We start from the raw sequence: 13,375 nt of genomic DNA, 5'->3' as shown, positions 1-13,375 counted from the left end.
CTGTGTGTCTGCATACCCTTACATAAGCCGGGGTTCTCTTTCTCTCAATGCACGCCTCTGTTCAGGAATGCCACGGGGTGAAATCTGCTGTTGTTCACATTAACGTCCTCTACGTGAGCGCAGGCAGGAATCCAGGGGGCAGTCCGCAGCTCTGCCGTGTGGGCGTGCAGGACGCCCGCCCTGTGTTTACGTATTTTCCAGCTCTTCTGGGGGCGACTTTAAACTCTGAATAAATTCAGTTTACCTTGAGGACTATCTGGGCATGTTATAGGGTTCTGAAAATCTAAGCAAACTACTTTTATTTTATTTTATTTTTTACTTCCTGCAAAAAGTTAAAGCGCGCTCATTAATGTTGAGCTAACACCTGTTCAACCTAGTTTTGTTTTTTTTAAATATATTTTATTGATTTTTTTTTTTAGAGAGAGGGATAGAGAGTTAGAAACATCGATGAGAGAGAATCATCAATCAGCCGCCTCTTGCACACCCCCTACTGGGGAGTGCCCGCAACCAAGATACATGCCCTTAACCAGAATCGAACCTGGGACCTTTTAGTCTGCAGGCCCGATGCTCTATCCACTGAGCCAAACCTGTTTCGGCCAACCTAGTTTTTTATTATAGTCTCATGAGCCCTGCACACAAATGGTAAATGACCAGAAAGACAGTGCAAGGCTGTGTGGCTTGAGCACCAGCCCAGTGGCCACCCCAGTGCCTTGAGGCAGCACCTTATATTGGTGACCTAACAATGGCTGAGGGGGCCCTGTGTGGAGGAAGGGCTTGGCTGGAGACTGGAACTGCAGGTCAGAGGATCCAGCAAGTGGAAAGAATAGGCGTAAGTAGCTTATGGCCATAGTTAGCCCCTTCTGCACTATTTAATGCTTCTTCTCCTTTCCTTTTAGCCCCTTTGAAGTTCAAGTTGGCCCTGAAGCAGGCATGCAGAAAGTCCGCGCGTGGGGCCCTGGCCTCCATGGTGGGATTGTGGGGCGGTCGGCAGACTTCGTGGTGGAGTCCATTGGCGCTGAAGTGGGGTCTCTGGGTAAGTGCATGCAGCTGACCAGCAGCTTCTGTAAGGCTGAGATTGTAGGCGTGCTTGGGCCCGGTTTTAGGCCGAGAGTTGGGGCCTCCTGAGCCTCACTACCCTTAACCTCCTGGTCTCTTCACCATGAGAGGCTCCTCTGCACACTGCTGTGGAATTGCAGTTCCCATTTTCCACCTGCCCTTCAGGTTGCTCTCTGCTTCATTCATTCATTCTTCCACGAGAGCAAGCATGTCAAATTCAAAGGCTAACATGGAACAAATAAACAAGGTTAAAGTTTATATGGGCCACAAAAAAACAAAAGCTTCAGTTTTCATAGAAACGTAGACTTATTTCGATAGAGTCATGCTGAATACAAAGGGCTGAAAGAAATGAGTAATCGTTAACATAAAAAATATTTTTAACATTAATAAAAACTAATTTTTTTATTGAACATTAACTTGCCAGACACTGAATAACTGCACAAATTAATAAGCGTAGTGCAAATAAACTAACAAATAAACCTTTTTTTGTTATTCTCCAAAAACAAAATGTTTCCTGTTGTGCACACCAAAAAAGTCCACGCCTAATGTTGTGGCAAGCAGCTACTAAAATAGTTGCTGCCATATTTGTGGAGAGAAATGATGTGCCTGCATGTAAGGCGCGTAAGGGAAATGAATGCAACATGATTACAGTAATCGGTCATTAGCGAACGTTGTAGTTCGTTATTAATCATGTATAACAGGATATTGTAAAAATTAAGTTACAAAATTTTTATTAAAATGTTTCTTACGTATTGTGATATTGGCTGGGCCGCACAAATATTCACTGTGGGTTGTGTGTGGCCCGTGGGCCGTGAATTTAACATGTTTGCACTAAAGGCTTTCTGTGGCTGTTGTAGGCACTCAACTAATACTGTTGATTGCTCCTTAGTTTAGATGAATGAATTAACTTTTTTTGAAATCAGAAATTTAGGGAGTAAATATTCTTTGGAACATAACGGAATGTATTTTAAATACACACCTGATGTATATATGATCATTTTTAGATCGATGGTCAACATTCATCTCTCTTCAAAGGATCAGCTAGCAAATATTTTAGCGTTGTGGGCCATATTCTCTCTCACACCTATTCGACTCTGCTGTTGTGGCATGAAAGCAGGAGTAGAAAATACACAAGCGAAGGAGTAGTATGGCTGTTTCAGTAAAACCTTATTTACAAAAGCAGGCAGTGGTTAGGTATGGCCTAGTGGTCGTAGTTTGATGACCTATATTTCAGGCACTAAAAATAAGCAAAAAGGGGAAAATAAGAAATCACATTAAATTTTTCCTTCTAGAGAGAAACTAAATATTTCAGTATATCCTTGTAGACGAGAGATACTGTTAAGCCTTTTGGCGTATCCTTTTAGACTTTTTTCTGAGCCTACACATACAAATATGTATCTGCCACAAAAAAATATCTGGGGGAAGTCCTTTTATCTTCCTGCTTCAGATAAATATAGAACATATCTCGATTTTCCATGACTCCCATGGGATTCCATTGCATGGTTATACCTTATTGGGCTCTCCAGTTATTTCCAGGGTTTTACTATACAAACAGTGCTTATCTGTTTGCACACATCCTTGGTTATTTCCTTCAGATAAAAGCCCACACGCGGATTTGGTAGGGGAAAGGGTGGGCATTGGTTTAAGGCTTTGGGTACGTTTCCATATTGCCAGCAAAGGTTTGCTGGTTGGCCTTATTGTTAGAGGATACAAAAAACAAAACAAAAAAACCCCCAAAACCCCCATAAAATCCAATTCTTCCTCTCTAGTGAACACTCAGTAGGCTTGGTTTTGTGAGAAAGGGACACACACAGGTTTCCATCTTCTGGGCAACGCTTGGCTTGTAGGCAGGCAGAGGGAGGGAGCTGATAGTAACATAAACTAGGTCCTTTTCCCCATGTAACCAGAGGGCCCCCCACCCATCCCCCCACTCTCCCCAGGGTTTGCCATTGAAGGCCCCTCCCAGGCGAAGATTGAGTATGACGACCAGAATGATGGATCGTGCGACGTCAAGTACTGGCCCAAGGAGCCCGGCGAGTACGCTGTCCACATCATGTGTGACGACGAGGACATCAAGGACAGTCCGTACATGGCCTTCATCCACCCGGCCTCAGGAGACTCTAACCCCGATCTGGTGAATCAGCTTGTTTTGTTTTGTTTCTGGCTTCTGGGACCCTCCCTGGTGCCAGAGAGATGCCTCAGGCAGAGTGTTAAAAGATGGCAGCGAGGAGTCTTTTCGAGTTTAGGAGGGAAACGGGCCTGCATGGGTACCACTGAGTATTTTTCTAATGTTGGGCAAGAAACTTACCTCTGACTCTTGGTATCTCCCTCTATAAAGTGAGAATGACAGGGGTGTCTGCTTCCTAGAGTTTCTGGGATGCTTCACTGTGGTAACTGACATGCCCAGAGACAGCCCTTAGACCAGTGCATGGCCCCTGCAGGGGGCCCCATAGGAAGCTGTTTCCTTGCAACCTGGAGCATCATATTTCAGTCTTGCCACTTTTTGAGGTTATTATTTCAAGATGTTCCATGGATAATGGTGTGTGTGTTGTTTTTTTTCCCCTCCCCAGCTCCCTTCTCTTAAATTAGAGCTGTATTTTCAGTGTTTACAAGGGTTTTCCTCACACCCTTTGCAGACTGATAAGCATCAAGTCTGAGCCAGCCTGGCCGACAGGAGGAGGCCCGCCGACCCCTGTATGCTGCTGTCTGCCCACATGGGCAGCTGTCCACAGGCTGCCTGCTGGTCCTTTGTTCTCTGGGGGCTGCACACATTTAGAACATTGTTTGTAGCAAAGAGTAGCATTGGAATCGGGCATGGCTGGACGTCCCTGGTCCAGTTACTAGAAGTTCTCCATGTCGGCTCAGAATAAGGCAAGGAGCCCAGCCTATTTTGGGGCCTGGTAAAGAATTTTCTCTTTCATGAGGCGTTAATGGTACGGTTTTTCGTTTTTAAGTTAGAACTTACTTTAGCATTTTCCTTCCACTAGCCATCCTGTTATGTAGGTGCTGTAAAGCTGGTGGCCCCTGGTCACCAGTCTTCACACAGGGATTTAGTTGGGGCATTCATTGCACTGAAAGACAATCATTATTGACCTTTTGCCCCAGGTCCAAGCGTACGGGCCAGGTTTGGAGAAATCTGGGTGCATTGTCAACAACCTGGCCGAGTTCACCGTGAACCCTCAGAATGCTGGCAAAGCTCCCTTAAAGATATTTGCTCAGGTACGTTTCCAAAGGTCACCTGTGCAGGTAATTGTCAGGTGACAAGATCCCACAGAGCAATGGTAAGTTGCTCAGTTCATCTGATCCTCAGTTTCCTTATCTACACAGTGGGAACAATAAGAATGCTTAACCTCACAGATTATGTGTGAAGAAAATGGGGTTCCAACATGTAAAGCAGGGTGCTTTTCTGCTTTTTTAAAATATATTTTTATTGATTTCAGAGAGGAAGGGAGAGGGAGATAGAGATAGAAACGTCAATGATGAGAGAGAACCATTGATCGGCTGCCTCTTGCACATCCCCTACTGGGGATCAAGCCCACAACTCGGGCGGATGCCCTTGACCAGAATCAAACCTGAAACCCTTCAGTCTTCAGGTCAACACGCTACTGAACCAAACCGGCTAGGGGAGCAGGCTGCTTTTCTTATTTTTATGATGTTTATTCTGTGGGAACAAGGCTTGATTGTTTCAGATTTCCCTGTAAATGTCTTGGTGTACCTGATGAGAGGCCATGATGAGAGGTTTGCAAACAAGGATTTATTAAACAAGTTAATTTAATTGAATGTGGTCAAAGGATTTCAATGCAGGCATTGAAATTAAGCATTGAGTGGTGATGGTTTTCTCTTTTGGCCATTTGCTCTCAATTAAAAAGGAATAAATGCATTAGTGTTTCTCACCTGTGGTCACAGCCACTGTAATGTGAGAAGTGGCAAGCCTTTCCCTGTGGTTTTATTGCACGTGTGCGTGGTGATGTGTCTGTCTTGGGAGGCTCCGGTGGCTCTGTTTGTTGAAGACAGTTGAGGGCCAGTTCTGCTCTTAGCCCCTGCTCTTTTTGCAGGATGGAGAAGGCCAACCCATTGACATCCAGATGAAGAGTCGGATGGACGGCACGTACGCCTGCTCCTACACCCCAGTTAAACCCATCAAGCACACCATTGCCGTGGTCTGGGGAGGAGTGAACATCCCTCACAGCCCCTACCGGGTAGGTTGTGAGGCGGAATCCTGGCCTTGGTAAGGAAAAGCTCAGTCCCGTGGCAGGTCTGGACTCCATCCATGCTGGATGGCCAAGGCGATTCCTGGGAAGAACCCATCATCCTTCGTGGCCTTGAAAGATGGAGTGCCCTGAAGGCAGAGTGCTCTAGATTGCCCAAAAGGACTGTCTCTAACAATGTTAGCTAACAGTGTTTTCCTGAGTCCAGGTGGAGGAAGACGTGGTTATAACTTTCTCTGTGTCTCCTAGGTCCACATTGGGCAGGGTAGCCATCCCCAGAAGGTCAAAGTGTTTGGGCCAGGCGTGGAGAGAAGTGGACTGAAGGCAAATGAGCCTACTCACTTCACAGTGGACTGTACTGAGGCTGGAGAAGGTGAGAGGGGGCTTCACCCAATGCAGTGATTGCTAATCCTTGGGGAATTAAATTCTTTTTATAATGGTACCAGGGCAGTGAACTTTGAACCAGAAAGTAGTCCACCTGGAATAGGTAACTAATGAGTCTCTGTGTCAGTTCCTTGGCTATATCTTTGCTAATCCTCCATCCTTTCTCCCAACCCCTGGCTTACCACAATCCCTTTCTCGTGTTTCTTGCCAGTTACGTATTTTGGGGCGTTCTTCCGAGCTGGAAGTGATTGCTTGGGACATGCTATTTCTTGTAAGCTGGTGCTAATGAGCTGGTCTGTTCTAGGTGATGTCAGCGTTGGCATTAAATGTGATGCCCGGGTGTTGAGTGAGGATGAGGAAGACGTGGATTTTGACATTATTCACAACGCTAACGACACGTTTACAGTCAAATATGTGCCTCCTGCCGCCGGGCGATACACAATCAAAGTTCTCTTTGCATCTCAGGTGTGTGGGGGGCCTGGGTTCTCTCTGGCCATCTGTGCGCATTGGGAAGGTGTCTTCAGAACTCCGCCCCATAGTTTTTCTCTTTGGTTCATTAAAACCAAGAATGGGGGGGTGGGGTGGGGGAAACAGAACTAAAGTTTTACCTCTTTCTAACGAAAGTGAGGCAGTGTAGTCAGTGTAGTCCAAAGCAGGGCTCTGGAAGGAAATTGGTTTGTTATAAACTTCCATCAACTTTCTGTTTGAAATGTAATTGAGTTCTACTGTGACCTCTTTGAAGCCATGACTTTGGCCTCAGCCTTGAAACTTTTATAGAGAGAAGAAGCTCTGAAGTTTCAGATAAAGTTCCAGTTTATGAATGACCCTGAAGGTAGGATAAGCAACACCTACATGGGGAAGAATGGAACCTGTAATTCAAATTAACCTTGCATAGAAATGGGGACCTCCGAGGGAAGTTCTGTTTCTGTTTTTGAAGGGGTTGGTCTTGAGTTGGCCTCATCCCCTTAACCTGTTCTGCCTTTATTTTGACAGTCTGTGACATTCTTTTTGAAGAATTATAACCATTCTACTTCTGATCAATTCCTTGCATTCTCCGCTGCCCAAAGAGTACATTTCCCTCCCTCCGACCCCATGTATTATTGCCACTTTTGGTCTTATTTTCATTGGTATTTTTTGCATCCTAACTATTGTACTCAGCCATTGGTGTTAAAGGCTCTGGGTTTCCAGATTAGTTTGTGGGAAACCTTCCTTTGGCTGTGAAGAAAATGGGTGAAAGCCTGTGATGTCGGGGATCAAGGCATCCTAAGTGATGGATTACCGCCCTTACCTGATGCTAGAATGAGGGGGTTTAACTTGTGGAAACAAGCGTGCTCGCCACCGCTCGCATCAGAGTTGTGCCGAGGATTCCTTCCTCTGGGGCAGAGGCTAAGTGCTGGCCTTTGCTTCGGGGGCTTTCCTACTGAGGCAGTGTCTCTGCTGCAGGAAATCCCTGCCAGCCCCTTCAGAGTCAAAGTGGAACCTTCCCACGATGCCAGCAAGGTGAAGGCGGAAGGCCCGGGCCTCAGCAAAGCAGGTAAGGAGGCGTGTGTGCAAGGCCACTCTGGAGGCTCTGCAGGCCCGTCAGAGGGCATGCTCAGTGCTCGGTGTGGGGCCTGTGGGACCCGAGGCTGGGATCCAGGTCAGCAGCGAGCTCTGGCTCTGGCTGCCTCTGTAGAGCAGGTGCTGATGAACCTGTCAGACAGGTTCTAAAAGCGAAACCGCTCAGCCAGGCCTGTCTCCTCACCTCACGGTGTATCTTTCCAGGCGTGGAAAACGGGAAGCCAACCCACTTCACTGTCTACACCAAAGGGGCCGGCAAAGCCCCACTGAACGTGCAGTTCAGCAGTCCCCTCCCCGGCGACGCGGTGAAGGATTTGGACATCATCGATAATTATGACTACTCCCACACTGTGAAATACACACCCAACCAGCAGGTAGGGCTCCCATCCCCTTGTCCGCAGGCCCTTCCAGGCCCCTGTCCCCTCCGTGCGGTGCTGGGCCACTTTGGACGCCGAAGGTGTAATCTGTGTTCCCTCATCATGCCTTTTGTTCTGAACCTGATCGGATCTATCAGGAGGGCCTGAAGGATCCCCAAGAGTAAGCCGGAAGCCAGCCCATCTCTCCTCACCCCAGTCTCTACCTCTGGGTTTTAGCAGAGAAATGCTCATGAAATTCAGGACCTAATAATCTACTTCTTTTATACACAGTCTTCCCATCTGCACAGCTGCCTTTTAGTCTTGGATTGATGGCTCAGAGAGAGAGTTGTCACGCCTTTGTTTTTTCTTCCTGCCCTTTAAGCTTAGTTTACCCTCTTTACAAGGTGTTATAGTGGGGCCTTTCTCAGAGCCTCTCCTCAAAGAGCCGGTGGCCAGCCTTTAGGCCTTTCAGGCTTGAAATGCTCTTTAGGGCCCCAGATTGCCCCCTTTTATGAAATGTAGGAACACAGACAGGATTTTACCCTCCAGCGGGTTTTGTCTGATTATTTTAGGCAATCCGAGCCTAAAAAAGTACCCCGCTGTACAAGTTAATGTTTATTTGTTTAGAGTTGTTTTTCTTCATGTCCAACCTCTGGAGTCTGGGGAGCCAGGAGTCCCTGCAGAAAAGCCCAGATGTTAGTGCTCATGCAGAGTGTTCTAAACGGGCATCCCAAACCTCCGAGACGCCTTCGTGCTTGGAGAGCAGAGCCCCGGCTGAGGAGTCCGTTTGCAGGAGAAGCCGGGCGTGCTTCCTGCAGCCTCACTCAGGGACCGGGCCGGGCGTGGGGAAGAGGGAGGGCACAGTGAGGGCGAGCGAAGGTGGAGGTTCCTTCATCGAGGGCACCGTTTCCCTAGAGAAGGGGTCTTCACTGGGAGAATGTCCCTGACTCTAACGGGGTTTCTCTGGGGCAGGCTTGTGTGGCACATTACCAGTGTGGCTTCTTATCTCCAGATGTGCTTCTTCCTGTCGGTTTATTATTATTATTATTATTATTATTATTACTTTTACTTTAATGAGGGGTTCATTATTCGTAGTGGTAAAATGAAGACATTACCCTTTTGTCATCAGGCTGCTCAGTGCTCAGTAGGTGACTATCTTCCTGTGGATGCTCTTGAGGGCTGCTGAGGGCCTCGCCTCCAGGGGCACTAGCTTCATGTCATCTTTCTTGCCAGCACTCCGCCTTCCTCTGGGGAAGGCACCAGAACGCATGGACATGCACACTGATCAGATCATAAGGTCATAGATTCTTCCAACAGCATTTTAGACGCTTGCTTTGCCCTGGACCTACGTAGCTTTGTGTGTTCCCGCTGTGCTGCTAAAAAGTCAGCTGCAGAGATAGGACAGGCTTAGGTTTTGACCTGCATCCCAGGAGGGATTTTAGTACCATTGCCCTGGCTGACCCCGCTGCCTCTTGAGGTTGAGGTGGAGGTCTGAGCCATGTCCTATTCCGTTGCATTGGATATGAGGCTCGAGTGGGAAGGTCCTTACTCCAGTCACCAAGGTCAGGGCCATCCAGTGCTCTGATAGCAGCAGGTGGGAAGGAGATCTGTGTGCTCATTGGCCCCTTGGGGCTTTTTGTCCAAATGCTGCCCATCCTACATCCTAGGAGCCTGGCGATGCCCTGGTTAGTCACTCCCTCTGGTGGGAAAAGCTCATGGTGCCTCTCGGGTCCTTCGCGGTTTAGAGTGGGGTTTTCTGTTTCGCCATTCGGGCAGTTTACAATCCTGCATATGTCTCCATAGAAAACAGACCAAATCTCTCCTCCTGGAATAGGATAATAGATAAATGAATTCCTTCTTTCCTCCACAGCCCCGAGCACAGGCCTGGTGCTGTGAGCACTCCATGGGGTATAGCCCAGTGGGTGAAGCCTCAGCTCAGAGACACTTAAGAACTTTGTAATCCGCTAGAGAGTGGGGCCAGCACGCCCCTTTCCCCTTTGCCCTCTGTGTTCTGAAGAGCACCTAACAGCGTAGGGTTGGGTTAAAGGAGTGTACCTTTTGAGCTCTTCTCTGGGATATAGTTAAGAGGCCTGTGCAGGCCGGAAACCTGTGCCTGTGCAGAGGTGCTGACACCCACAGGCACACTGAGGTGGTTTTAGGGAACAACAGGCTGGAACTTCCCAGCAGTGCAGCTGTCTGGTGTGTGTGGAGAGACGGATGCGTGAGCGCTCTGCCCTCGGAATGCAGGCCGTGGTGTGAGGAGCACGGCCTCACTGATGGCTGGCTCTGTGCTTCCGCGTACCCACAGGCTGCTGCTGTCCTCTGCAGGGTCCCCGAGCCACAGGTGGACGCGCTCCCCTGCCTGCCGGGGGCCAGGGATGACCCGGCTGATCCTATAGTTTTGTCGGAAGATAGTGGGCAGAGCTCTTTTTGCCTCGGAGGAGTGGACTGAGGCTGGGGCTTGAGGACCTCCCGAAGGTCGGACAAGGCTTGGTTTCATGGAAGGGAAGTTACGCAATGCACTGGTAACAGTCCTTCCCCTGGAGGATTGTGACTGCTGGTGGCTGGGGGCCCCAGAGGTGGCTCCCGTCCTGTGGACATCTGAGCTCTCAGGTCCCGGTCTTGGTGTGTGTGTGTGTGTGTGTGTGTGCGTGTGTTTGCAGAGTAAGATTAGGGTCTCAGAAGCATGTAGGAGTGAGTAAAACTGTCCCCCATTCCGAGAGGAAGTCTTTGTGAAATGCCCCAGTGGTCACAGCTCAGGCGTCCCTCACCTCAGAGCACAGGCTGGGGCCCAGCAGACCTTCAGAGGCTGCAGACCATCGCAGTGTAACTAAGCTTTCTTCCCCCGTTAGGTTACTTAAGGAGAGTTAGCTTCCCATCGGAGTTTTTTTTTTTAATGACGGGTAATGAGAACGTCCCTTCTCTTATGGCAGTGGTCGGCAAACTCATTAGTTGGCAAACTCAGTCCACAGAGCCAAATATCAACAGTTGAAATTTCTTTTGAGAGCCAAATTTTTTAAACTTAAACTATATAGGTAGGAACATTAGGGTACTGCTAAGCTGGCCTTTGCTAAAAACTCAAGAGGCCAAAGAGCCACACGTGGCTCCCGAGCCTCAGTTTGCCGATCACTGTCTTGTGGGATGGGGAGGCTTCGCTGGTGGAGGGTTTTCCCTCTCTCCTTTGCCTCCAGAGAGGCGGCTGCATGCGTGCAGTGCGCGGTGGAGAAGGATTCCAGATCCCTGGGTCGGCTGCGAGGCCTGGCCCTCCCGGAGGGAGGTCGGGGCGTTGGGCACATTAAAGCCCCGGATGAGCTGGTGTGTGGGGAATGGGCTGGCGTGTCGGGTCTGCTGTGGTGGCCGAAGTTAGCCCGTCCCTGCTCTGTTGAATCTGGCCTGTGAACATTTTACCATGAAATGTATACACCCTGGAGGCGGGGGGCCGGTTGGTTTTGTGTGCAGAGCAAACAAATCCTGGAAAATCAATCCTCTCTTCTTCAGTGATACAGCTGATTTTTTTTCCTTGGCTTTCCCCCCACTTTGTTATTATAAAGGGAACGTGAGAAAATATATGCAGGCCAGAAGCCACACCCTTTTAACACTTGCTCAGCAACAGCTTTCAGCAGGGGCTGAATTCCAGGGAGCTCTGCTCTGCACTCCCAGGGCGGGGCTCCTCTCTCTGCCCTTCTCCCCCCTCCTTGCCCCTTTGAGGTTAGGGGGATCTTCATCAACTGAGACAGCAGTGGGCTCTCATGAGCCTTGGTGTGGAGGGTGGGGCAGTAGGGAGAGGAAGCTAAGGCCCCCTGCTTCCCCCAGAAACGAGGGTGGGTGGGGGTGAGGGGGGGGGTGAGTGGCAGAGCTGCTGGGATACGGGTTTGGGTGCCATGGGTGTGAGGCCCAGCTCACGCTTCCCAGGAGGGTGACTCGGGGGAAGTGACTACCTCTCTGAGCCCAAGTTTCCTTTTCTGGAAGAAATAGGGTGACAGAGGGAGTTACCCCTTAGGATGGTGCTCCAGGCTGAATCCAGGAAATGCCTAAAAGCACAGAGCACAGTGTGCTCCTGGAGTTTTCCCTGTTGTTGTTGCTCATATTTTATCTGCCTTCCCTGAGGTTCTTCCTGTGGGGCCAGGAACTTAGCGAAATATGTCTGCGATGCTTTCTGTACCCACTGGCGTCAAACTCCGTGCCTCTGGGAGGACGAAAGGTCCAGGGGGCAGGTGTAAGCACCAAGTTAGTATGTTCGGACCTAACGGTGTACTCGGTTTCTCTCGTTCCAGGGGAGCATGCAGGTCCTGGTTACCTATGGCGGCGACCCCATCCCCAAAAGCCCTTTCTCTGTGGGCGTGGCCGCCCCTCTGGACCTGAGCAAGATCAAGATTAACGGCCTGGAAAACAGTGAGTGTATGAATGGAGGGGCGGGGCATGGAAGACCAGCACTCGGGCTGCCAGCTAGATTCCCTTCCAAAGACGGAGTGATTTCTGCCTGAAGAGACCGTAGTGGGACAGACTTGCTTTGGAATTAGGGCCGTGCATTGGGAACTAACTTGCAGCTTGAGCTCACCGAGCCCCATTTCTTATTTGTGCAGTGGAGCCAGGGGGGGAGGGGAGGGGGTGGGTAAGGGGTATGTGTGGAGGTGATCTGGAACACTCAAGGGAATATTGAGCTAATAATTCAGTCCCTGGCACAGGAACTCAGTGCCAGCCCTCAGCTGGCACCACACTGGAATGCTCTCATTACAAAGCAGTCGGGCACGTTGCTTTCTGGCGAGCATCTCGGTGCCAGCTCTCCTTGGCCACGGCATCCACTGGAGGGTCGGGCGTCGAGCACCAGAGCCAGCTCCCTGGCACTCAGAAGCCATAACGACCACACAAACCATCCCAACTGCCCCCCTTCTCCCGCTATTCCCTTAGCTTGTTCGGTATCGTATTACTACAAGCTCATTGCATTTCGTTTCAATTAAGAAAAAAGTTCATTAGTGAAAATTTCAAACAGAGAAAAGAGAATAGTATAATATGAACACTGATGTACTTACCACTCAGCTTCAGAAGTTTAGCATTTGATTATAAAATTATTATTTTTTTTTTTACCAAGAAATACATATACTGTTGGGGTTTTTTTTCATCTAAAAAAAAATCAAAACTAGAAGTAAATTCCACTTTAGCCATTCCCTCTTCCCTCCCTAGGGTTAACCAAAGTTATCGGCTCGTTTTCTGCCCTCCCAGACCCTCTCTCTGCATCTGTGCATGAGTATTTGCATCTGTGTGTGGGTATCTGCCAGTGGCCGTGTTTATTTTGCATTAGAGTTATGTTGCTCTCCATTACACTAAGCGAAATAAGCCAGTCAGAGAAAGATAAGCGACACATGATCTCACTCATTTGTGGATTATAATGAACAACATATAAACTGATGCACAAAAACAGATCCAGAGACAGAGAAGCATCGATCCAATGCTCAAACCTCAGAGGGAAGGCAGGGGAGGGTGGGGGAAGAGGGAGAGATCAGTCAAAGGACTTGTATGCACACATAGAAGCCTAACCAATGGACACAGACACCAGGGGGGTGAGGGCATGAACCGGAGTGGGGTGAGGTGAGGGCAATGGGAGATAAGGATACATATGTGATACCTTAATCAATAAAGAAAAAAAAAACATTAAAAAAAAAACACCTCACGTTGCTCACCCCAGTGTCTTCGGCCTGCCTTCCGTCAGCAACGCTCCTTGGCGAGCATTCGCACCAGGAGGTGCAGGCTGGCTGCCCTGCGGGGCCACACGCTCAGGTGCGTGGGAGGCTCCATGCGAACCCCAGGACAGAG

General features: G+C 49.1%; 1 protein-coding gene across 10 annotated transcripts in view; it reads left to right on the top strand.

Annotated features, from left to right (window-relative positions):
• The window catches only part of FLNB (filamin B), a 136,272-nt gene that overhangs the window by 77,153 nt on the left and 45,744 nt on the right, over positions 1–13,375 (top strand). For all 10 annotated transcript variants that reach the window (XM_036430718.2, XM_036430717.2, XM_036430715.2 and 7 more), the window contains exons 11-19: positions 897–1,033; positions 2,997–3,190; positions 4,162–4,275; positions 5,112–5,255; positions 5,514–5,637; positions 5,953–6,113; positions 7,092–7,182; positions 7,413–7,582; positions 11,839–11,956. In XM_036430718.2, the coding sequence (XP_036286611.1) occupies positions 897–1,033; positions 2,997–3,190; positions 4,162–4,275; positions 5,112–5,255; positions 5,514–5,637; positions 5,953–6,113; positions 7,092–7,182; positions 7,413–7,582; positions 11,839–11,956 (1,253 nt within the window). The remainder of the gene's footprint in view (positions 1–896; positions 1,034–2,996; positions 3,191–4,161; positions 4,276–5,111; positions 5,256–5,513; positions 5,638–5,952; positions 6,114–7,091; positions 7,183–7,412; positions 7,583–11,838; positions 11,957–13,375) is intronic.

This window comes from Pipistrellus kuhlii, unplaced genomic scaffold, assembly GCF_014108245.1.
Source record: "Pipistrellus kuhlii isolate mPipKuh1 unplaced genomic scaffold, mPipKuh1.p scaffold_m20_p_11, whole genome shotgun sequence".
In the NCBI taxonomy this organism is placed as follows: Eukaryota; Metazoa; Chordata; class Mammalia; order Chiroptera; family Vespertilionidae; genus Pipistrellus; species Pipistrellus kuhlii.
This window is presented reverse-complemented; position numbering and strand designations above follow the sequence as displayed.